Source organism: Condylura cristata, unplaced genomic scaffold (genome assembly GCF_000260355.1).
Source record: "Condylura cristata isolate star-nosed mole 26May11 unplaced genomic scaffold, ConCri1.0 scaffold00016, whole genome shotgun sequence".
Lineage (NCBI taxonomy): Eukaryota > Metazoa > Chordata > Mammalia > Eulipotyphla > Talpidae > Condylura > Condylura cristata.
In genome coordinates, this window is record NW_004567117.1 from 18843709 (window position 1) to 18869592 (window position 25884).

The 25884-nt window shown below is 37.1% G+C and overlaps 1 protein-coding gene across 1 annotated transcript in view; it reads right to left on the reverse strand.

Moving 5' to 3' along the window:
- Positions 1 to 5411: 5411 nt before the first annotated feature.
- B4GALT6 (UDP-Gal:betaGlcNAc beta 1,4- galactosyltransferase, polypeptide 6) overlaps positions 5412 to 25884 on the reverse strand; it is a 51081-nt gene continuing 30608 nt past the window's right edge. Inside the window, exons 4-9 of the mRNA XM_004683812.2 lie at positions 20774 to 20898; positions 15349 to 15465; positions 10298 to 10485; positions 7317 to 7439; positions 6933 to 7034; positions 5412 to 6493 (exon numbers count right to left, since the gene is read on the reverse strand). Coding sequence (XP_004683869.1) covers positions 6346 to 6493; positions 6933 to 7034; positions 7317 to 7439; positions 10298 to 10485; positions 15349 to 15465; positions 20774 to 20898 — 803 coding nt within the window. The 3' untranslated portion in view covers positions 5412 to 6345. The remainder of the gene's footprint in view (positions 6494 to 6932; positions 7035 to 7316; positions 7440 to 10297; positions 10486 to 15348; positions 15466 to 20773; positions 20899 to 25884) is intronic.

The window sequence follows — 25884 nt, forward strand, 5'->3', positions numbered from 1 at the left end:
TCTCAACCCCCACACCTCTGGCCTGTAATCCTTTCTTGAATGTATAAATAAATCTTTAAAAAAATAATTAAAACTGGCCCTCCCTGGTGGCGCAGCGGGTTAAAGCACAGCACTGAGAATCTAAGGCCGCTTCCTCGAGTTCGATTCCCGCCTGCCCCGGAGGTGACCACATGGCGTGGCAGACCTCTCCTGACCCGCCCGCTGCTCCCCTCAGCAGTGTACTTCGTTGATCTGCCTGTTCTGTTCCCCGCTCTGTCTCTGGTGAAGCCTCTCGCTGCCCCTGAGCCTCTGGCCTGTACCCCAGCTCTGTATGCACAAATAAAATAAAATCTTTAAAAAAAAAATAATTAAAACTAAAAAAAACAAAAAACAAAAAACAGACCATTGTTCTCAGAGAGTCAACAGTCTATGGGAGAAAAAGGAAATATGTAAAATATTAACAGTGCAAGACAGGCTGTAAATGGGTTTCCTTAATGTATTGCAGGAGTGCAAAGGACTGGCAAATTTTTGGCTAGGCTAGAGAAGGCTTTCAGAGGACCTTAATGAGTCTTAAGAAATGGGCATTCTTCAGTGGATAAAGATAGAAAATATGACAAATATGATTCAGGTCACTGCAATAGTTCCCAGAAGCTAGAGAATAAAAAGACAGTGGGAATGAGAGGAGAGGTTTTAGAAAGGAAAGCAGAAGTCAGATCATAGGGATCTGATATGAAAAGCAGTGCTACTTGGACCTTATTCTGTAGGCAATGGGGAGCTACTGAAAGTAATATTTCCAAAGGCAATAAGAAAGTGGATTTAAAGAAGACAGCAAAGCCTTACATAAGAAAAGTCTTGGGGGTTTGGGGGAGGGATGGATGCAGATAGTTGTGGAAACAAAGTACCAAATGGACTAGAAACTTAACAGGTGAAGTTGATGTACAGCTGTACAGTGGAGAAAGAGATTTGTCTTTGAGTTGTGAAGTACGGTGGTGAAACAAGGAGGAAAGTTTGGATTTTAAGGGGGAGGTGATAAATTCAGCTTAGGACATGGTAAATTTCATGTTTTGGCTTAAGACAGGTGGAGATGACCAATAAATTGGTAATTGGGATCATAAGGTGAGAACTGTGAGTGGGAATCTCCTGTCAATGCAAAGGGGGTACACGTAATTAAGAGTTTTGCAAGATCACCTGCTATATATGCTATTAAAATTTAACATTAAAAATCCAGTTCCTTACTCACATTATTCACATAAATTGCTTAATAGTTACATGTACTTAGTGACTCCCATATTGGACAGCCCAGTCACAGAACATTTCCATCATCGTAAGCATTGTGCTTGGCAATACCAGAAAGTGAGTTACTGATCACAGGGAGGAAATGGAAGGCAGAGGAAGCAGGGTCTTCTGTAGACTCTGAGCAAAGGATAAACCAAGGTAGATGGAAAAAAGCAGGCCCAAAGATCCATACTGGACACTTCTTCACTTGTAATACTAACAGTGCCTACCATGAGCTAAATTTTGTAATGGGTGATTTCCATGTCACTTATTAAAATTGTACAATACTCAAGAGATTGTCTAGTTCCCATTTGCTACATTTTCAAGACTGCTACTGCCAAATTTTAATCATGTTCTTTTGCCAATTTTACTAATTTATTTGCATATACTATGCAAACATTATGTTTGTGTTTCCTTGGATAATTAAAGAATAATATTGCATTCTTTAATTATGATCCAAGAAAATTTGCACAAAGAGGTTGTTATTCAATGGTTGGCAAAACATGACCCCTTTTTGCTCAGGATGTTGGGCAATGTGCTAAAAAGGCCTTCTTCTGGCACATTCATTAAAACCAACTGTAAATCTTCCAAGACCTATAGAAGAGCAATTATCTCAAGAATCCTAGATACAGGTGAGAAATAGTCTGGGTCTGGAGAAAAATTGCTTCTACAAAGAAGCTTAACTGGTCAAGCTGCATTAGCCAAAAAATAATAATTATTTAGCTGTGGAAGGCACAATTGAACACCACAATTGATAGTGAGTTTTCAGTTTTCTCCACTATGTTAGTTTTACATGCAGAAGATGGTAAACTTCTTGAAGGCAGGTAATGCCTGAGACCTCTCAGAAAGTCTCCAGAGCAGATTTCAACCTGTGTAAATTGGAAGATTAAATTAGCAATGGAACTCTGGTATATCAAAATATGGTATAGGACTGTGTTGAGAAAGAGACAAGTTTTTTCAACCCATGTGTTTCTCTTTTAACTACAACATTTCAGTAGTTTTAAGTGACAGAGCAGTATCTTTTTGGAAGTCACACAAACACACACACACACACACACACACACACACATACGACCATTAAGCCAAGTCAGTATGTTTCATCCCAGGACATGTTAATACCATATGTAGGAACTTGGGACAGACTAAATCAACTCATTTGTCTGACTTTGCATGATTTAAATAATTAAATGACTATGATTTAATGATTGGCTTTATTTGTGATACATAGTGACAATAAGCCAAACTATGGGTAAAGATTGCTACTTAGAAATCATTCATCAATAAATTGATAATTGTCATGATTTTATAAGCTAGTCTCAAATACAAATCTAGTCCCTAGGTATTTCTGAGACTTGTCTGTTTGCTTTAAATCTTCAATACTACTTGATACCTGAAAAGCAAGAAGGGGATTACTATGTCCTTTAAAGGTAAATACTATGATCTTAAATGTATTTAACCCAAGCCACTGTAAAGACAGGGCTGTGATCACTTTATGCTGATGTTGCAATCCTAGGGCAATTACTTATCAGCAATTCATTTGAAATTTAGGAAAACAAACATTATGAAAATCCAAGATAATCCCCCCTTCAAAAAAAGATCTGAGAAAAAATAATTAATCATCACACAAAGTCTTTAGAACATTATATTTCATAAAAGACAATGATAAAAAAGTACAAACGTTTCCATGAGAAGCAAAAAAAAAATGAGTACAAGAAATTACTAGCATGTATTTCAGTGCATTTATGAAGAAGCCTTTCAGATCTAAATAAATAAGTTATTTCGTTCTTATATACAGCACAATGACTCTCAATAGGCATACCTTCAAATACAAGGCAATAGATTTACCATATTACTATCTGTCTGAAAAGCACATAATAAAACAGAGACAAGCAAAGGCCAAACAAAATCACGCAAAATCTGCCTTTTCTTGTCGGGAGCCTCCGAAAGTAAGAGAATATTGTTCTGGGTGTTTTTCCCATTTTGATTTAAAATGGATATCAATCTTTTGGCTGGGAAAGAGTGTAGGCAAATTCTTAACATACAATTTTGTATTTATATAATATTGTAAATAAGGTTTACTTACTGAACACCTTGACACAAAATACAAAAAGAAATTTAAATTTAGATTAGGAAAATACTGATTAAACCCTTCATTGGGCTAATATTTGAACGTCTAACTCCACTGTGAATTAGGTTGCAGCAAACATCTACACTTTTCCCTTTTTTTCTCTACAAACAGGCCCATTCATCATTACTACTTTCTCCAGTTGGAAGGCACTATATAGCTTTCCCAGTAGTGCCCTGGGTACCTCATAATAACTCTATGTACACATGTATGTGTTTCTTGACTTTTAACACTGAAAAATACAAGAGATAGATTATCAGAGGATGTTGGGATAATTTTAAAAGGGCTTCAAGTTGCTTGACTTGATTTGTTTAGAAATGAATTAATATTTTTTCTGTAGATATATCTAGCATTGCTTCTGATGGAGTCAGTAACTGAGACATATTTCCTATTAAGTCCAAGAAAGAGAGCTATAAAAAATAGTTTGCATTTTACAATGCTTTTGTTAACTTTCATGGAGTAGATTTATTTTCGTAACTGGGCAAAGCACTCTCTTACAGAAACATATAAAGTCACTGTAGGTAAAAATTAATTTTAAGTATTCACTTAAAAAGTATAACCAAAAACAAAAGTTGTAAGATGGTTTTCACAGGATGACATACCACAGTGAAAACAAAAACAAACAGAAAAGGCAAAATATTGATTGAAAACCAAAATATTTCTAAAACAAAAATTACTATTAGACGTAATCCAAGAAAATAAGGCATATGATAGAGGTACTGAGTTCTCCTGAAAATTAATAGATCAAAATCAAAACCATTCTATATTTTCAAAAATGTGTTTTCTAATAAGATTCAGAAGCCCTAATTTCCCCCCAAACTAAAATACTTATTATTGGATAATTATGCTTCTATGCCCTTATCATCTCCTTAGTGATCAACAAATGTCAACATTCTCAATCTACTTTCTTTCATTTTATCAAATGAAAAGAAAATTACAATGGCTATGAGACACACAAAATGAACAGATACATAAGTAAAAAAATTTCTTATATTTTAGGTCTATTTTGAAAATATTTCTTAGAAATATACTGGTATAACAGAAAGCTGTCAGTTTTCTCAATGTGAAAGAATTCCAATTATTTTCATGTATACTTGTCTTACCAATACTGCCATAGAAAATGACACTTCAATGTTAAAATTAAAACCTTAGGGCCCTCCCTGGTGGCGCAGCGGGTTAAAGCACTGCACTGAGAAGCTAAAGCCACTTCCGCATGAGTTCGATTCCCGCCTGCCCCGGAGGTGACCACATGGTGTGGCAGACCTCTCCTGACCCGCCCGCTGCTCCCTTCAGCAGTGTACTTCATCGATCTGCCTGTTCTGCTCCCCACTGTCTCTGGTGAATCCTCTCACCGCCCCTGAGCCTCTGGCCTGTACCCCAGTTCTGTATGTACAAATAAATAAATCTTTAAAAAAAAAAAAAAAAATTAAAACCTTAGGTCAAGAATCTTGATTCTGTTTAGGTGAACAACCTGGAAGGCCAACGTAGTAACAACTCTCTCAGACAGATTCCTAGTGTTCTTCATTGTTGAAGAGTCAATTTATAAATAAACAATTGTTTAAGTTTGTGAAAATATCTGAAGGTACTTTAATCTTTGGTAAACTGTAACTGTAGTAAGGATATTGTTTGGTATTATCATGGAAACATCCTCCAAATTTAAGATAAAATAATATACTTGATATCAGGTAGTAAGAACTGTTTTCAGAGAAGTGTCTTATAACATGAATGCATTTAAATAACTGGTTATGTATTTTAATATAATTCTATTGATATGCTTTTAGTGAGGAAATTGTAATGCCAGAGATATAATAAAAATGAAAATAATAGTTTGAATAAAATTGGGTGAAATTAAAAGATTCCTTCCAAACTTAAAAATTCTATCAATATAAGTCTGAGAAGTAAACTTAAATTTGCTTTTTTCTACTATTTGTCTTCATAAAAATAGAATATTTAAGTAATAGTATAGTTCATTTGTATGCCGTATGTACTAGTGGGTTTTCCATAGCTCATTCTTTTAAAAAAATTGTTTTGATTTTTTTTTTTTGGCTTTCTGAACTGTAAATAATAAAAGTGCTATTTGCTATGAATTTAAAAAAAAATAGCATACAAACACAAAAAACCGTGGGAACATTTTTTGAGGCACAAAAATCCCTGACATTTATACCAGAGGTACATGAAAGACATAAAGAAGTCCATTATATCATGTCACATCACAACTTTAAAGATTTTCTTGTCAATACTCATGCAATATGCATAAACAATATGGTTGTGATTTAGCAAAATCTGGTGAGATTGCAAGCAAGGAAAATATAGGAAATCCTAGTAAGGAAGAAAAGTTATTTAAACCTTTTCTTCTTACTCTTTAAAACCCTAAGCGCTGTGACTTCTTCCATACAAAAGGCTGATGGTCTAAAGCTCAAAACTAGTATTACAGTTTACTGTATTATTTGGCTGTCAATTATTGACAGTTCCTTCATCTCACACAAGGATTAACCTTTGTTTAGTAACATAAATTACATTTTCTCTTTTTCCATGCAAATAAAAAAATGCCTATAAAAGTCCAATAAAGGCATAATCAATTACATGCAAATCTGCAACACATCTTATTTTTCAACAATTTGAACACATTAATTTACATCACATATGTACAAAATATGTTTAAACAGAAATAAAGCATTCTCTTCAATTAAATTAGATTTGGGTATAAAAATTTTCTCTTTGTGGGAGCGCTCTCTTAACTTCCAGTCTTTCAAGCAATGACACGGGTCTGCAGTGCTCGCCATGGGAGTGTCTCAGAGCAGAGGGCGAGTGGAAGAAGTTGAGCCATGCATAACCCCACACCGTGAGCACAGAGGAAGCTCGGGGCCTCCTCCCAGAGCAGGGCACTGCGGCACATCCACTCTGACCTCCGTTAAGAGTTCACTACAAGTTTATGATCCGCACTGTGATCCACAAGAGCTACTTCTTTAATAGTCTTCAATTGGAGCTAACTCTGGCATGAGGTTTACAGATATATTTGTATACAACCTATCAACCAGTATTTTTGGCGTATATATTAAATTGTTCAACCCATCGATGTACTGACGCTCTTTTGAATATCTTAGTAATTTATACCTGTGGTGTTAGAGAAAAAAATGAAAAGTACAAAAAAGAAAACTAATGAGGAATATGCTCAAATACATTCTTATAATTTAAGTATTAAAAGGTCTTTACAATATTTGGTTCCTGTGTAAGATTAAAAATCTTTCCAAACCATTACTTTAAATTAGCATTTTTACTTGTCTTAAAAGGCACCTAGGACAATTATTTTGCACTTTTATTACTTAAGCATACTTAAGAAATAAAACGTAGTATATTTTATGTTAAGGAAACAGTGTATAGTTAGCTCTTTGATAAAACATATAAAATATCTGTGTGTGTGTGCATATACAAGCACAAACTGTTTAACTTCTATAAAGAAAATTCCAAAGAAGACATTTTTGGCTTCAATGCACTTTTAAAATCTTGCATACATTAACTAATTTTGAAAGCTTAGTATCTAGAGATAACTTACCGTCCTAAGAACTGGACTTCACCTCGATGGTGATGAGGAATAGACTTGTATTTTCCCAAGTCTCCCTCTGGCCTTGTTACATTATATCCTGCATAGTGAACTCTACAACACAATAGATGGAATTGAAAACAAAGAAGTAAAATCTGACATCAATATGGAGTATGCAAGTTCAATTCACAGTGCAAAAAAAAAAGTAGTCTACTATATGTGCTATCAATAATTTCAGAAAATACTCAGTGAAGAAGGGAAGAAGGGGAGAAATAGAAAATGAAATCTAGAGGCCTCCAAGTTTTTTATCCCAAGGAAACTCTCCTTGGAATGGAAAAATAAAATTTACCTAATAGAACGTAAATCTATTTTTAAGCAATTGATACCTCAACATACCTGTTCCAAAGGTCATCATCTTCTCCTCCCCATCCCCAAAAGGCATTAGGAAAACCATTGATCTTTCTAAATTGTTCCACTGTCAGTCCACTTACACCACCAAAAAACTCTTTATATGGAAGACTGAAAAGAAAGCAGGATATAGTATTCACTTCCAAAAAATGAAATCATAACTGTTTATCACATGAAATCAAGTTTTCAGTATTTTATGTGCTTTGCAAAATGTATCTCTATTTTTAATAAAAAACAATTGTTTATTAAATCATTCCCAGGCAATATAAAGTATACCAAGAAACTTTTTTTTTATGTTCTAGTGAAGGAAGTATATCTAAAGGTATTATGTTAAATACAGCATAAAACACTTGTGGGTTTTGAAATTTAGCATTTAGTATTATTTTATAAGTGTTCAAAAACTGTATTTTCACACCAAAATTAAACTTGGCCAAATATATCAATAGCTATCAATGCAATGCTACATGTTGTCAATACAATTCTGTAAATTAACTGAACTTAAGTATAAGTATACTATTATGTAAGCCAGGATAAATGAAAATTAACAAACACGTCTAGCATTTGCATTTAATTTGGCAATGACTAATTTCCTATTTCTATAAAATCTTACCTGTTTGAATAATACTCTCAAAATGCTCATGGATATTAGCAAATATTGGTAAATTCACTAGTATTTAGAGAAACTACTGGGACTTTTTTTTTTTTTTGAAGCTTCCCTTTTAGTAGGAAAAAATGTATAACTGGATGCTTGTCCTAGTTGGACCAGGGCAGGTGTATTGTTTTTCTCATTCACACTCCCCTTTGCTCCCTACCTTTCCCCTTCAAATTTGGCCTTTGTCCTCTCTCATTTGAGGCTTTTCCTTACTTTTATCATAGAGGTCAAGGCTTTAAGTGGAAGTTGCCCCCTGTGTACTTGTTGATGTGACATATTTGTGGGAGCAAGTGGATTCATTATGCTTATGTTGCCATCTTGAACTGGAAATCTTAGGTCTTTACCTTGAACTTGAGAAAACATAATGCATAGGTGTGTAATGTTTTCTTTTACTAAATTTTACTAAAGAAATCTCTAAAAGACTGGGGAGTTTTTCAACATTGAACTCTTTGTAGAAAACTGTAGTAGGATAATTTAAGGGTGTTTTAGTGCATGAGTAAGTATTGGACAGGTGGCCTTATAGATGATAATATGATAAAAGGTGAAAATTTTGAACTCCGTGTATAGCATCTTTTTTTTTTAATTACAAAGTTTATTTTTACATCATTTTGCACATTTTTTTTTCCATCTCGATTGTAATCCCCGCGGGTTTCCCATCACCAAATCAGCCACCACCATAGTCCCGTGCATTTCCCTCCCTTCCCTCCCCCCCCCCCCCCCATTTACTGGGACTTTTTACTGAGATTTTTTGACAAGTAGCTTTGTATTCGTTTTAAATGTTCATTTTCTATGTGTATATGACATAAAATACTTAACACAATTTATTTAATTAACACCAATCACCACACATACTTAAAACTCTGTCTCTTGAGAGGTGAGACTAAAACCCTAACCCTAACCCTAAAGTGGGGAGTTGGCACAGTGGACTGTAGACCACAGATGCTTTGGCGGTGGGTGCAGTGTGATAACTGCACCTGAAGGGGGAGCCTAGATCTCTGAAATATAGTGATGTAAACCAAACTGCCTCAATAAAAAACAAAAAGGGAAAATAAGGTAAAATTTTATTTTTTGACAAGTGTTTAGAATCTATGCCCTTAGCAATTCTCAGGGTGCTGTTCACTGCTGTCACCTGCTGCACATTACACTCCCAGGTCTTCTCTCTCCACAACTATAAGTCTGTACCTTGCTACACCCCCCCCTCTGCCAACCACCGATCTGTTTTCTGGATTATGAGTTTATACTTTCTTTAGATCAGTGAGATCACACATTTGTCTTTCTCTTAGAAATGACTACATTTATGATTTTTCTTATCTTTCCCTAAGTTATACTCCAAGGAATTTGCCCAATGAAGTTATTTACATCCATTCCTGAATAAATTGCCATGGTCCCAAACGTGCCTTTGGGGAGTGGGGTGTCAGAGCCTCTGGAGATGTCAGCCCAGTGTTGTGCCACAGAGAAAACATGAGCCCACTCAGCACCTGCAAACCAGCAGAGGGAAACCCGGGCAGGATGATAACAAAGCTGCCTCAACAAAGGGGGAAGCAGACTTCACACTGGGGTTGGACAATCACCTGATTCCCTCTCACGGAAGGTGCTGTTTCTTGTGTGACTAACAAAGGTGGGTGCAGTAGTTCCCATAGGAAACTCTGGGGTTGCAGGAGAAAAGTAATTTTGGTGTCATCATGAGCCAAGTGCACCCGGGAGAATAACTGCAACAGTGACCCCCAAAGACAAGCAGTGTCCCAGGAGATCTCACCAGGCTCACATGTGGGAAACGAACGCTCTGGGAATAAGGATGGCTGCGGTCACAGCACTGCTGTATCTCCCACACCACTGCCTGATGCTTACCTGGGACAGCAGCTTGGGAGCAACCAGGGGTCAGTAGATAGAAAGATATGGAAAAGTCTGTGTGCTTATTGACATGTGTCAGCTGGCAAGCACATTCATTCCACTTACTGTTTTAGAAATGAATGACTGCAGTATACCCAAAATGGAAAAAGATGAGATAAAATAAAGGTAGAACAGAGACACTAAATAACAGAAAACAAAAGCTCAACAAGCAAAAATTCAGAAGTGTTTTTCTGAGTATACTGAGCATGTCCAAGCGAGAAACACACTTATTTGAGGACCACAACTTTCAGACCAGCAGCCATCAGCGTGGGGGGGCATCACTGAAGGGTACTGTACTTTTCGTAAGACTGCACCCCATGGCCAGAATCTATGCACAGAATGGTCCAGGCACACACTGCTGCTACCATTTCTTAGATAAGGTTTGCAAGTATATTGTACCTTGCCAGGAAGATTACATGTTACTTACATATACATGTATTTATCCAGCTTTGCTGCAAAATGACGAGGCATTTCTCCACATCCATAATAATTTCGGTCATTTTCTGGTAGATGATCCACATCATGGAATATCACACAGTCCCATATACTGTCTTTCATGGCCTCTTTGAAGCCCACATTGAAAAGCATTGCACGGTTAAAGGGCTGTGTACCAGTCTTCACAGAGAGAAAAGCAGAAAGGTGCTAAGGCTTTGTCTTCTGACAATTTTCCATATTTTTCTAACTAGTTGAATTATGGTCAAATGATAATAAATGTGTTCAAATAAAAAAATAACACAGTTCAGAATTTTCAAATATACCATTTACTTACTGTATTATTTTTTTTAAGATTTATTTATTTATGCATACAGAACTGGGGTACAGGCCAGAGGTACAGGGACGGTGAGAGGATTCACTGGAGACAGAGTGGGGAGCAGAACAGGCAGATCAATGAAGTACACTGCTGAGGTGAGCAGTGAGTGGGTCAGGAGAGGTCTGCCATACCATGTGGGTCACCTCGGGAGCAGGGATCGAACTCATGCTGAAATGGCTTTAGCTTCTTAGTGCTGAGCTTTAACCCGCTGTGCCACCAGAGAGGGCCCTAGACTGTATTTTTTTTTATAGACTGTATTTCTGGTGAAGCTTTCCGTGTGTTGTCAAGAAGAGCAGTAAGAAACTTACATTTGATTCAACAAGTATTAACACTTCTTTTATATAACTAGGTTAGGGAACCTAGCTTCATATTACTAATGCTTATGATTAAATGTAAAGACATTTTTAAAAACACAGCAATTGGAACTTATAATACAAAGCCCAACTTCCTTTATTACAACCATTTTCCCTTATTAATAGGAGAAATATATTAAGGTACTGGGCAAAAAAGTTTCTATTTATATTAGTCTTGCTTCTAATAAAAACTGAGAGCATCTTACCGGACAGAAAGCACAGAAACATATTACACAGACCACTATAAAATAACCACTTCTCTTTATTTATGAAGGAAACACTTTTAAGGTACACTGGTAATAAGTTACATTCTGTATCTAAAAAAAATTAAGGAGTTACCTATACCTTGGCAACATTCCTCAAAATCACTTACAAAGTTTGAAATAAAAAGGAATTATGAGAAAAGCAAATGAGATATGCATGCAGTTGCATCTCAACAAGGAACAAACATTAATTTTTATTCCTAAGGCCTATATTACCTTGAGGTCACAGAAGTCACTTTACATTTTATAGCTCCTTTCCTCACCAGTAAAGTGGAGAAAATAATAAGAAAAAGGATTTAAATTATGATATTATATTAGTATGACATTATCATTTAAAAATGTCTTTGTTAAATGTGGACATAATGCTTCATGGCTTATAATAAAAATTAAAAGTTCTATGTCTAATCCATTTTCATTCTTCAAAAGCAATAAAGTTCTACTGCTCGAGTAGTGTATGCTATTACTTATCTCCATACCTCGTCCATGATTCCCATCTTGGTCACTAAGGATTTATATAGCCGCATCACTGCCCTCCACCCATTCTCCAAAAACAGTTATAAAAATTTTTGCTAAAATCAATTGTGCTGACATTTTTAAGAATTATATATGAGAGCTGAGTGAATTACAATCACTTTCTCTAATTATCATAGAGAAACTGATTAATATTAATTAATAACTCCTAGAGTGATTATTAACTCTTGTTTTCTTAGTGTTTTATATAACTATCAGTAGTTTGTACAGAAATCCTAATGACTATGTCCTACATTTGTAATATGTAGGACATATCATCATTTGAATAAAACCATCTCTCAACCCCTCTACTCCCAAACCAACTCCAACACTGACTGCTCTCGCTTCTTGCTCCTGTCTGCATTCATCTCACTGTGTATGACTTAACATCCTGGAACTTCTCCATCCTCTCAATAACCTGTCTTTTCCTTGCTCTCTCAGTTTGTAGAACCACATCTCCCACTCAGCTTCCTAAGTATAGGTACATGGAAAAAATACATGTAAAGTACATACACATATATTTGTTTTGTCAATGAGTGATTTTAATGCCATTAATCTACCCATATATTTGATTGACATTTGGGAATGAATAAAAAATTCTTGAGTTAAAAATTACTTTCCCCTAGAGTTTTAAAGGCACAATTCCACAATCTTCCAGCATTCAGCATTACTGAGACAGTCCATATGAAATCTGATCCAAAATCATATAAATTATCTATAGTTTCTCCTGTAAGATACTTGTTTTTCATTTGTATTGTAAAATTTTAAAATCACATGCTTCATAGCAGATCTACATTTTATTCACATGCATATGTGGGCCCCTTTAAGCTGAAGGCACATGTCTTCACATCTGGGAAATTTTCTGTATTAGTTCTTTGGCCATTCCTCTACCTCCACCCATGGCCCACTACACCCCACCCTCAATTTTTTTCTGCTATATTTTTTTACAACCCTAATTAGCATGATAGTTATTAGTTATCTATTGATATGTAACACATCATGACACAATTAGTGACTAAAAATACACTGACAGCACAGTGAAGGTACCTTATCTCTACCCAAGACACCTGGGCCTCAGCTGGATGGTAGCTCCTGTACACAGCAGCCAACATGATGCTGGCAAGTCACCTCCTCTCCACAGAGCTACCTGGTGTTTTCATGACACAGAAGTTCTCTTCTCAAGAGCAAGAGATCCAAGCCTTCAAGGCAGAAGCAGTGATGCTTTTTATGACCGCGCCTCAAAGGTCACTTGCTGTCACTCCAGTTAGGCTGTCCAGCCAGCCAGCCCCTACTCACTGAGGACCTTGTAACAAGGAGGCATGGGTCCACCTTAGAGGTGGTTACTCTTATGACCTATTGGTACTCATAGATTAATCTTCTTAATTTCTTCTGTTATGGCTCTATTTTAAAAGTTATTTTCTTCAGTTTATTTTCCAACTGTTCCACTGATTGTTTTGTTTTAGTTATCACATATCATTTAACAATAATTTCCTTATTCTCATTATTCTTTATAGTATCCTGTTTTGATTTAATGCACTCATTATCTTTCTTTCACTATGGATATTAATTATAAATTCTTATTGTTTACTTATTTTCCTTATTCTTCAAGGTTTTCTCTGTCCCCTCCATTGTCTCTATTTTTTACACTCCCATTTGTTTAATCGGTTTAGTCTCCAAGCTTCTTGTGGATACATTCTTCAAAACTGGGGAACATTTGGCTGTTTATATATGATAAGGAAGTATTAAAAAGCTGAGGGGAATCTCCACATATGTATACCAAGGATTATGGTATACCACTCTTGGAAATACACACACACACACACTTTCATTAAGAGTTTGTAAAGGAGGGCCCTCTCTGATGGCACAACAGGTTAAAGAACAGCATTATGATGCTAGCCACAGCCTCTTCAGCTTAAGTTCAATCCCCGGCCAGCGAGATGACCCACATGGCACAGCAAACCTCTCCTGTCAGGCCCGCTGCTCCCCTCAGCAGTGTGCTTTATCAATCTGCTTGTTCTATTCCCCACTCCGTCTCTGGTGAATCCTCTCACTGCCCCTTTCACTTCTAGCCTGTACCCCAGTTCTGTATGCATAATATATAAATCTTTCAAAAAGGAAAAAAAAAGAGTTTATAAAGGAAAAGGGGTAAATTTGTGTACAACCTTCTATATTTAACTAGGACTTCTGAGCTTCTCTTTTGATTGCTTAACACTTCTGGGCACCAGTCCAGAAGAAAAATTACTCTTCTTTTTCATATGTGGTAAAGATATTAGTAGCTCAAAACCACACACTATCAAGTGCACATTATTGAATTAACATTGAGAAGAATGAGATTCAGGGCCCTCCCTAGTGGCGCAGTGGGTTAAAACACAGCACTAAGAAGCTCAAGCCACTTAGCATGAGTTCAATCTCTGCCCTGGAGGTGACCCACATGGTGCAGCAGACCTCTCCTGACCCTCCCGCTTCTCCCCTCAGCAGTGTATTTGTCGATCTGCCTGTTTTACTCTCCATTCTGTCTCAGGTAAAGCTTCACACTGCCCTCGCACCTCTGGCTTGTACCCCAGTTCTGTATGCATAAATAAATAAATCTTTAAAAAAAAATGAGATTCAGATTAAGCAGTTTATCAAGTATGATCTTAGCTGCTTTGAAGATTCTTCATCACATACATGAAATAATTCAATGCCAGGTCTCACGTTAAAATTATAATTAAGGCTATCATGAAAGTAGTTAAAAATTTCAATATTAAAAAAAAAAGTTTCAATGTTATCAAGTAATAATCAGTTTTCAATGTATAGGGTGCATCATTTAAAAGAATATATACAATATTATATATACAGGTTAGGAATTTTGAAAGATTAATTTCCATATACAAGTGTAAAAAGAAACAAATCCAAAATGACACCTTCAGAGTAAAACAAGGGAATAACAGAGGTATGAAGACCATTTCCAAACGGTTCAAATAGTCTAACAGAATTTGTATATATGGAATACTGAGATGAGAAAAATATCAACAAATATAAGATATAATATGAAAAATAGAGAAAACTGTTTCCCTTTAATAGGCAAGGTATAAGATGATTAAAAATATAGGAACATATTAATAATTGGATTAACAAAAAAACTATATACACACACCACTAATAGATTCAATATAAAATGTAATTTTAGTCAAGTATAAAACCAAAGATTTGAATTACCTGGTTGACCTCAAATTAAACACTTTTAAGATTTCTGTTATTATTTTATACATACAGACCAGAGGTGCAGACATGATGAGAGGATTCACCAGAGACAGATGGGGAGCAGTACAGGCAGATGTACTGAAATATACTGCAGGGAGCAGTGGGCAAGACAGGAGAGGTCTGCTGAGCCTTATGGGTCACCACCCTGGGTGAGGATCAAACTCATGCTGCAGTGGTTGCTAGTAGCTTCCCTTGTGCCATCAGGGAGGTCCCTAAGTCAAACACTTTTAAAAAAAATGTATCTACAGGTTTGCTAAGTTCTAGTATACTTAATTACCATTTTGAAAAATATTCTTACCTGTTCAATGACATAAAAGGCAAATTCTAGTCGCTGTTTCTGAAGCATTGGAATCAGATGCAAGAAAAAAATTGGGAGATGTTCATGGCGATTACGGAAAGGAATAAGAACTGCCACCTTTAAAAGAAAATAGTCACATGTAAATAACAGAACAGAAAGCCCAATAATTGACCCTGTAAAATCCCTGATGGCTTTAGAAGTGTACTCTTATAAATTTTCTCACCAGTGATTCAACTGTAGCAAATGCTGAGATGGTCCTTGCTTTGACCACTTACCATCTTGTGGAGGAATTCATGGGCTCTCAACTATTCTAATGGCCTTAACTGTGTGACACCATGGGAAGTCATGGTAAGATCTAAAAAGGTCTAAAATCAGGTCTGTTGATGTTTGGATCTTGTATTGAGAGTAGACAGCCAAAGATTGACTCTAGCAACTGGTTAGGAATTTAAGATTACAGGGAAGACAAAAGGTAATGGCACTGAAGTGAGAAGAGAGTCGAGGAGAACAAGAGCTTCATGGATTTTGAAATATTTAAGAAGTAAATTAAGATGATATATTTATGGATTGGGTATGAAGAGTTGGGGAGAGAGAAGGGCCCAAGAGCAACTTTTTATTTTAAAGATCACTAAGGACAGCTTTATAGCTTGTAAACTGAATTTGATAAAGATTCCCCTTGAATATCTACTATACTGCATATGGTTTGTCCAGGCTAGAGATAATTTAGAGAAAAATAAGATAAATATCATAGAGCATACTTCAAGTTTGATAAATATGTTAACATAGCATTTTCCTTTAATCAAAATGCATAATTAAATGATACATTTTATGTTTAAAATAATCGTAAGCTAATCAGTTTTAAATGAAATTGATAAAAGAATTTTGTTAAAATGCTAAACTTGAAAAATCAAACAGGCAGTACAAAAACAGGTAAATTTGTCTTTTATAAAACAAGGAATTAAAACAAAAATTAAAGAAAAAACATGTACATGGAAATCAAAATTATTTCACAATAGATGAATCTTTCATCTAATAGGAAAAAAAGGTTATTAAAACTTTCAAAATCTACACTAAAAAACACCTCTAAAATGTGATGATTTTATACATTTTATACAACAGGCAAAGTCACAGCTCCCTCTATAGTACCTTAATATGGGGATAGGTGAATAATTATCAATCATCACTTATGCAAGTTCTCTATTTTCTGGACCCAAACTTTGTCAGACAAGCCAAGTAACTGTACAATTCAGCTTTTGCTCATGAAAAGCTAAAATGTTCTTTAGATATTATTTACCTTAGCAATTTCTGAGTTGTTGGCTTTATTATAATTATGAATTCTCTAATAAAAATTGAAATTAAGGCAAGTAGATTTTCAACAGATTATAAATTCAAAATCATTAGATCTCCAATGAACACAGGGGTCAAAATATTTCTAGAATATCTATGTGTCACTCTGTAGTGTAGATATTTAAATAAATAATAAATGCCAATCATTGAAAGTGCACAGGGTTAGGACTTAATACTAGTTGTATCATCAGGACCTGGTATTACATATATCAACAGAAAATAGCAACATTTGTGTATTTTACCATAATAATAAATGAGAAAAAATTAAATTATTAAAATAATTTTATTTAAACAGAACGACAATCTAGTAAAATTAAAGATATCTAAAGTGAGAAACTCCACCACTGCTTTTTTCTTTAATCCTGTGAGATAGCAGGGAAAACAACTGAATGCTCTAAGACTGATACTTTCATATTTTACATTATAAGCTATCAGCCCTAAGAAGGGTCTGGTGCCCTGGTGGTGCCCACTGCGTACTAGTGCTCACTGCGATTTCCACTCCCTCGCACTACCCAGTATCTTGTCTCATGAACCTGTGGCCCATGTGACTGCCAGAGTAATCCAAATCCACATCTCAGAGTGCTGTGTAGCCCATGCTTGGGCTACCGTGGATGCCCTTCACTAGCTCTCTTGAATGGAGACGGGTGGTTTGATGTATCAACTGTTGACACATTCAAGGAATGTCCAGATCAATGCATATTTCAAGCAGTTTTGGTACCACTAGCTTTTCTCTTAGAATTAGAAAAAGCTATGAAAAGTAAAAGAGAGGAAGGAATCAGTTGGTGTGTGCAGATCTCACCACTGACCTCATCTGATGCTATCACTGTGATAATATTTGCCCTTCCTGGTTTTAAATTTAGCTACAAATTGGCTAGCTATGACATAATATAAATGGGGCATAAAAACAGTGAAGGCCACTCCCTGGTGGCGCAGCGGGTTAAAGCACAGCACTGAGAAGCTAAAGCCACTTCTGCATGAGTTGGATTCCCGCCTGCCCTGGAAGTGACCGCATGGCGTGGCAGACCTCTCCTGACCTGCCTGCTGCTCCCCTCAGCAGTGTACTTCGTCGATCTGCCTGTTCTGCTCCCCACTCTGTCTCTGGTGAAGCCTCTCACCGCCCCTGAGCCTCTGGCCTGTACCCCAGTTCTGTATACATAAATAAATAAATCTTTAAAAAAAAAAAAAAAAGCAGTGAAGGCCAATTATAGACAGTTAAGAAAGAGGCTGTTAAATATTGGCAGGGACTATATTCAAGAGATTCCATAATAATCAAATACAATTAGACTGAGTGATGAGTTTAACATATAAAAATAAAAACAGGCAAAGTCACAGCTCCTAATACAGTAATTTATCCAATGGAGCATTTTAAGTATCAAATTTTTAAAAAAAATCTTATAAGGGAACCAAGACTGTTATGAAAAGAAATTATCCATGCCTTAGCAAATTCAAATGAATTAAGCTGTCGTTTTAACAGCAAATACATATTCACATTTTAATGTGACAGTTACCAAAGATTTTGAGTGATATATCTCAAGCAAAGTTTTGTTAAAATAAAACTAAACAATTTCCTAAAATTCACTTGGCATATCCCTTCTTGAGACAGTGAAACAACATCCTCAATAGCTTATAATTTACTGTCTAGAAATTGATCTCAGTGTTCTGTGATAATTTACTTCAAGGCTTAATAGCCTTTGTTTCAGGACACTCTTTTTTATATACCCTCATTTGCTGTTTGAGCCACTCTCGTCTTGATTCATCTTCAGATAAGACAACATCTGGTTATTATCTTCTGAAAACACTTCATCTTCATGAATTGCTCCTCATCACTTCTTGTTCAAGCAAAATTATCCCATTCAGTCTGCTCCCACTTTAAAACCACTAATTTACTCAACTTATGTGCCTCTTTTTCTGGCTTGCTTATTTTCTCTTATGTACATCATGAGAAGATTAACAAGAGAAGTGTTCTCTACATGAATCTCCTTCGCCCAGTTTCTGTCCTACTCTCAAACTTCAGGCACACCACCAACTGCAGTGACCCCAAATGGCGTGGCTTCCAGCTTGCTGTGCTAGCTACTACCACTAAGCCAAGGGGCCGAGCTGCCAAGCTCTTGTTTTCCTGTGATACTTTCAGTTCCATCCACCTCTTCATCATTTCCAGTGCTTAATAGGAATTTCTTAAAGGAGAGGTACTTAGTAAAAAATGCAAATTCTTGTTCCTTCTCTCCAACAGAATCAAAATGTGTGAGGGCACAGTTCAAGAATCTTTAGTTTTACCAAATAACCTGGTAGTCCTGAAAAATGAGCTAAGGTCTATCTTTGAAGAATCTTGGGCTAGAAATGGAACTCCAGAGATCTGAACATAAAACACCTACCTGCTTCTCTAAGATTTTAAGTAGTAGACCAAAATTGTTCAGCCTTCGTACTGAACTCTGCATGGAAAGACAATGTCACAAATAAACACTTTTAATGACCTAAAAAGCATCACTATATACCTCCCTTTTAGAAATAAGCCTGCCTCTATCTTCAACCTGTGGAAAAATCTCCAATCAAACCTGCAGTTTTCAGAAATGCCTTCAGAGAGATGCTAAAATCACTAGTTTCACATATTTTCCAATTATATGGTCAGAAATTAATTTAGTTAGCATTTTCAAGTAAAAAAATATATATATTAACAATCAAGTTGATTAAAGATGTTTAAAATAAATCTAGTTACTTCTTCTTTCCCTGCCTCTCAACTCTGTTCCAAGATTAGAATGGGACATTACTGGAATGCAAACAACAGGCAGAAAGGGATAGAGGAAGAATAATTTAAGTAATTAAATATGGCAAGTATAGTTCACCTCTGAATGATCTCCAAAATCCCTCTCATATCTTCAGTTGCATAGCTCAGAACTAGAGATTCTATTTAAAAGGGTTTTGCTCAAAATTGAAATATGTATGGCATTACCACAGAGTAACAAATAAGAGAATCTGTAGGTCCCTAGGAATTGCACTTTCAATACTGTTTCATGTGGAATTTATAGTCTATTAAACCTAAGTAGGAACTACCTACATATAGTATTACTTTCTTCTGGAAAATGAAAATAAGTCATAAAACTTAAAATCTAATATAGACCACTGGAGAGGGGAAAGAATATTGAATTGTTCCAATCCCAAATTATTCTACTACTCTGCCACGGGGCACACACCTAAAAGTCACACTGTGCCCTACGTGAAAACAGGTACACCTCAGGTAGCGTGGCCTCAGTTCCTAGCCACGACAATAAAGCAAGTCACAAAAAGAATTGTTTTCCTAGAGTATGTAAGTTAGGACATGTACACTATACTGTAGTCTACTAAATGTACAGCAGCATTATTTCTCAAAAGTACCAATCTTAATAAGTACTTTATTGCTAAAAATGCTGGTCATCATCTGAGTTGTTAGAAAAATAGTGCAAATACTATTGCTGATGCAGGGCTGCTACATCCAATTTCTGAAAAAGCACAGTATCTGCAAAGTGCAATAAAGTGAAGCACCCTAAAACAAGGTTAATAATGGCATATTATTCAGTTACTTAAAAAGATGGAATCCTGTCTTCTGCAAAAATATAAATGAAGAAAAGGTATTATACTTAGTGAAATAAATCAGATGGAGAAAGATGATTCCACTCGTGTGATGGATACAAAATGGTAACTGACACATACTAGACACACCCGAAATCAGGATATGAATATCCTCCCCACGAGCTCTCACCAGCTCCGTGACTTGGTGGGCTCTGCCTACAGGTGTCTGTAGTCATGAGGAACAATGGCAAGATGCAGAGAAACCAATCTCTCTACCAAACAGAAGGGAACAAAAAAGTCTGTTTCTACGCCAATCTCCAGAGAAGTGTTCATTAACAGCATCACCAAGATATTGTACATACGCACTTCTATTTTTTAAGTACACAGGTGCAGCAACGTTCAAATGACATTTGAACAGAGAATACACATCAAATACAAAATTTTTGATGTCTTAATTTATCAAGATTTAAAGATATTTTGGTATATTTACTAAAATGCATAGTAACAACCACATTAATTATTAAATACTTGACCTCACCTTCCACCTAGGTTTACAGTCTTTAGGCCTCCAATGACCTCCTGGTTCAATATCTAAATCCTTGGAGAAGAGTTGATGAATTTCATCAAAACTGACTTCACTTACATTGACATTGAGGTATCCCCCTAGAAAGTTAGAAACATAAAGAATTGTTTTAGTATTTTTGCATTAAAGATATGGTAAGACAAGATGGCAGAAGAGTAAAACTACCAGACTCCACTCTTCTTTGCATATACAACAAAAGATGCAGATAAAAACAATAGTCTCTGAAGAATTTCTGGAGGAACAGTCCTTTTGCAAAGAAAAGCAACCTAGTAGAAGGGTGGGGAAAACTGCAATATAGTTTGCTTGCGATCCTATCAGGGTGGCTCAATTCAAGAGAGGGAGGACCAGCAGTGATACATTTTTTTTTTTTTTTTTTTGACCAAAGGGCTCATGCCCACATTGGGAACTACAGAACCTTAAGAGAGGTTACACACAATCAGGTGGCTACGCACATCAGGTGTGGAAATAGAAGGGTCTAATGCCAGAGACAAGATTTGAGAGACATGGAACTAAATGTAGAGGGAGCAGATAGATACCAACAAGGGCAGGCCCTATAATGCTAGGAATCAATCAGAAGGTGAAACACTCCACACCCCTGCCACTAAAGTGCTTGAGCACTTCTCTAAGGTGGTGAATCAGGCTGAGCCTGTGGCCAGCTGGAGCTGGAGCAGTGGGGGCGGCCTGGGTAGAAGAACCTGTGAGATGCAAGAGGTCCACTGTGGCCTTCCACATAAGAGGCTCCTCTTTAAAACTGGCTTCTGTGTTATGTGAAACACCTGCCCCACCACCACCTGGCAACATTGCTGGGCTAACATTGACCTACAACACTTGCTGTCTTCCAAATGGTTTAAATGTCTAGATCCTAACAGCAAAAGCTTTTCCCTCCGGAGAAGGCTCAGTACACATAAGTGATGGGGACAGACCAGGCCAGGCACTACCCAAACCACACTTCTATCCCAACCTCATACCCTCCCTCCTCCCCCAGTGCCATAACCCCCAAGCGAGGACAGGGGAAAGGCTGAAAGGGAGACCACCTTTATAGAGACCATGAGACCCATGCCCCTTATCTACTTGGGATGGTCACCAGGGTGGTGACCTGAATACAATCCAAAACTCACAGTTCACTGATCATTCTGCTCCTGCCACACCTCTGGGAAAAGCTGGCCACAACTGAGGTACCAATCCCCCTGATAGACTAAACTGGAAAGCCAGCAATGTGCAATGCACTTAAACGTCCAAACTAACAAACACATAAAGTTATCAGAGTATCTTTACTAAAACACATTTTCTAAGGTATACTATTGAATACTATCAGATGAGAAGCCATTTTCATTGATTCAATCAAAAGTAGAAGTAAGTTCTTTCAAACTCCTCTTCTCAAAAAAACAGAAACTAACAAATAAGTAAGGTTTCCTGTTTTAAAACTCTTAAGACTCCAGTGACCATATTTTCACAAATAGAACATGTCGTTTGTCTCTAACAGTCTCCCTCCAGTTAGTCTGTGTTCTAGAAGACTTCTGCAGCCATATTTCTCTCCCCAATCCTCTCTTCAGAAGAACAGGAGTAGCTTCCACCAAGCACTGAGGTAAGCTCGAGAGAAGTGTCGAGAGAAGTGTAAATGCATAGTTTCTCAGAGTGAAGTAGGAAGTAAACTAACAATATTTGTGGCTCTTCAAAAGCCAAAACCCACCATTTAGTGTAACAAGAGATGCAAAATAGCTAATCTTAGAAAGTAAATTTACCTAAAGAGTAACCTATGAACTTGCAGAGAATGGGCAAGTTAAGTGAAAACTAATGAGCTAACGTAAGTGCAGACTATCATGATGCACCTGACAACAGAATCTAGCACTGTTATCAAATAATATGCACACAGATATATCTGATGCATTTAATGGTATGCATGATTGCTAAAATGATAGTGATGAAGAAGAACAATAAGCAGTTCATGTAAGAAACTGAAGGTGGTATTCTTCATTCTTTATGCACAGTTAAACCAATTTTTTGCCTTTGTTCACCTTTATTACTTTAACAGCTGTAATCACCAGTACTGTCTGCAGTTTTCTATAGAATTATTTGCAATGCACATGTGCTAGCAGATTAAGAGATGAGTCTTTGACCTGTCTTCTCAATGGGCAGGGTCTCTCATGTCCATCACTAATATACCTGAACTTCATCTCCCTCCTCACTGCCCACCCTCAACCACATTCCTTGAGAGTCCTTTAACCATTTTTCTCTGCACTTACAGCTCTTTGTGCTGAAATCCTAATATCTGAGCAGCTAAACATAACCTAGAGGCATGATATCATCATGGCAAAGGTAATAATAACAACATCTCTTTCTTTGGTATGGGGGAAGGGAAGGTGGAGAAGTGACAGGGGTACAGGTCCCTAGGACAGGCATTGGAAACAGTAAAAGGATGATCTGAGAGAAAGAAGAAAAATAATAAGCACCAACTAGTGGAATGTATTAAGGGGAAGATGCTGCGCACAGGATGGGAAGGAAAATACCATGTCATAGAATGGCCAGGTAGGAGCACTGAGCAGACAAACTAGTGGTGACAAGATTTCCAAATGTCCCTCAGTAGAAAGAATCTCTCAAAGGGCCTGTGATCAGGAGGGGGAGAGCTCCAGTAACTCCCCCCTCCCCCCATACACACTATGTACCCACTGAGGCCACTTTTACCCTGTCTTTGTAGGATATTGCCACGAAGGTTTTGCCAGTGTTCCAGTGCTTTAAAGTCAAGAGCAAAACTGCCTCTTTTACTTGTACAGGATGTTATTTTCTAGCCAAACAATTTTAAAATTGTAAATAGTCAACCCATTGAATTACCTATAGTTATATTTTTCTTACATCTAAGGTAAAATTTAAAGTATACAGTCTCTAGCCAAGAAGGAGTTTTCTCTATAAAACAATAGTTTTAAATGTCTCCTTCACTTAGTTTGGAGCCTGTATTTTTTTTTCTTTTTTTTTTTTTTTTTTTTTGGATATTTTAATGCCAGTTAGAGGTATTTGGGCTTTTGTTGTCAGTTTCACCCTGGAGGTTTCAAAGATGATGCCCAGTGATCTGCTGGCAGTATTAGATAAAGACCTGGATTTCCTCAGGAAATACTCCTTCAGGTGAGTTCTTTCTTCTCCAGAACAGAATACAATAGGAAACACATTTCAAGCCCCCCCCCCCTGTGCACCAGCTGAGAACTAACCTGGGATAGTGGTGACAAGAGTTATCTTCCCCTGAGACCATGGCCCCCTTTGCTGCCAACATAAGAATCTGCTTTCTTTAGGCTTATCTTTGTGGAATTTCATGACCTCTGCTTACACAAAGGAAATCTTAATTGTTCCTGAAACAAGCAAATCCAAGTATTCTAAGCAGTGATTTTTAGTTGCAGTGGCTACGTACACAAATTACATAGGGAATGGCAAAGTTAGCAATGCCCAACCCTGTCTCAAATTTTTCCTTGCTTCCTTCCCACCTGCATTTCCATGCCTGGGCTCTATCAGGCACTGAAATCTACTTGTAAGACAGTTGTACAAACATCAATCCCCAAATGTAGCTTAGCATCTTGTCTTTATCCCAGCCACATATACAGTCCTTAAGACCCATTTTCCTTCTTTGCATAAGGTTTCTTTTGCTTTACTCTAAATGACTGACTATAACCTTCAGTTAACCACCTTTGTTGTCCCACCTTTGCTTGGAACAGTACCTAATAAACCTTTTGACCCCAGTTGATTCTGGTGCAAATCATTCCTGACCACACATAGAGAAACACAACTGTTATGGTCCCTCATAATGGACTGAACAGGTGGGTCCCCTCCCCCCACAAGTTATATGTTGAAATCCTGACTCCCAAGATGATGGTATTAGATGGTGGGGCCTTTGGGAGGTAGTTAGGTCATAAGAACAGAGCCCTCATGAATGGGGTTAGTATCCTTATAAAATAACCCTTGTCCCTTTCCCCATGTGGGGACAAACTGAGAAGATGGCCATTTATGAACTAGGAAGCAGGCCCCCACCAGACAGTGAATCTGCTGATGTCTTCATCTTACACTTCCAGCCTTTAGAATTATGTGAAATAAATGTTTATTGTTTAAGCTACCCAGTCTATGGTTTTTGGTTTTTTTTTAAGATTTATTTACTTATGCATACAGAACTGGGGTACAGGCTGAAGGTACAGGGGCGGTGAGAGGCTTCACCCAAGACAGAGGGGGGAGTAGAACAGGCAGATCAACAAAGTACAGTGCTGAGGGGAGCAGCGGGTGTGTCAGGAGAGGTCTGCCATGCCATGTGGTCACCTCTGGGGCGGGAATCAAACTCATGCTAAAGTGGCTTGAGCTTCTTAGTGCTGTGCTTTAACTGCTGCACCACCAGGGAGGGCCTGGTATTTTTGTTTTACTAGCCAAAAAGGAGTAAGATAAACTTATACACTCACATTCTTACTTCCTCTCCCTTCCTGATAATTTCCCACTCTCAAATTCCCTACCCAAAAAATACCACAGAAGAAAATCACATAGGCATAGAGTAATATCATTTAGGTGACAGTATACTGCCTTGAATACACTGAGCTTTCAACAAAAATAAGCACATTTTTACCCACAGGGGTAATCTCTTAGATAACTGATCAGTTGCCTTTTTGTTTATGACTAGTTGCCTCCATTTTTCATTCCTTACAGCCACTACCTTATGTAAATACATGCTTGCATTCCTAATTTATCAAGGACAAAGCAGCCGCAGGGATCAACCCCATAACTTTCCCCACTTCATCTTTAGCTGAACTTGCCTCAGTGAAAGAGGAATTCATTATTTCCCAAGGCTAACTAACTGTATGACTTGAACCTATTTCTGTTTCTTGTCATTTTCCCCAAAAGCTGGCTCCAAGAAAGCTCCCACTGCTCCTTTATCCTTATTTTCTCTTGTCTGCACATAGTTTCTCTCCATAAAGCCTAAAACTAAAGTCATATCCTCCTAAGAGCTTTTCCCTTCGCCCTTCCTCCTCCACAGATCCCTACCTCCATTCTCCCTTCCCACCAAACTTAGAAGGACAGGTTGTTTCTACCTACCACGCTAATGA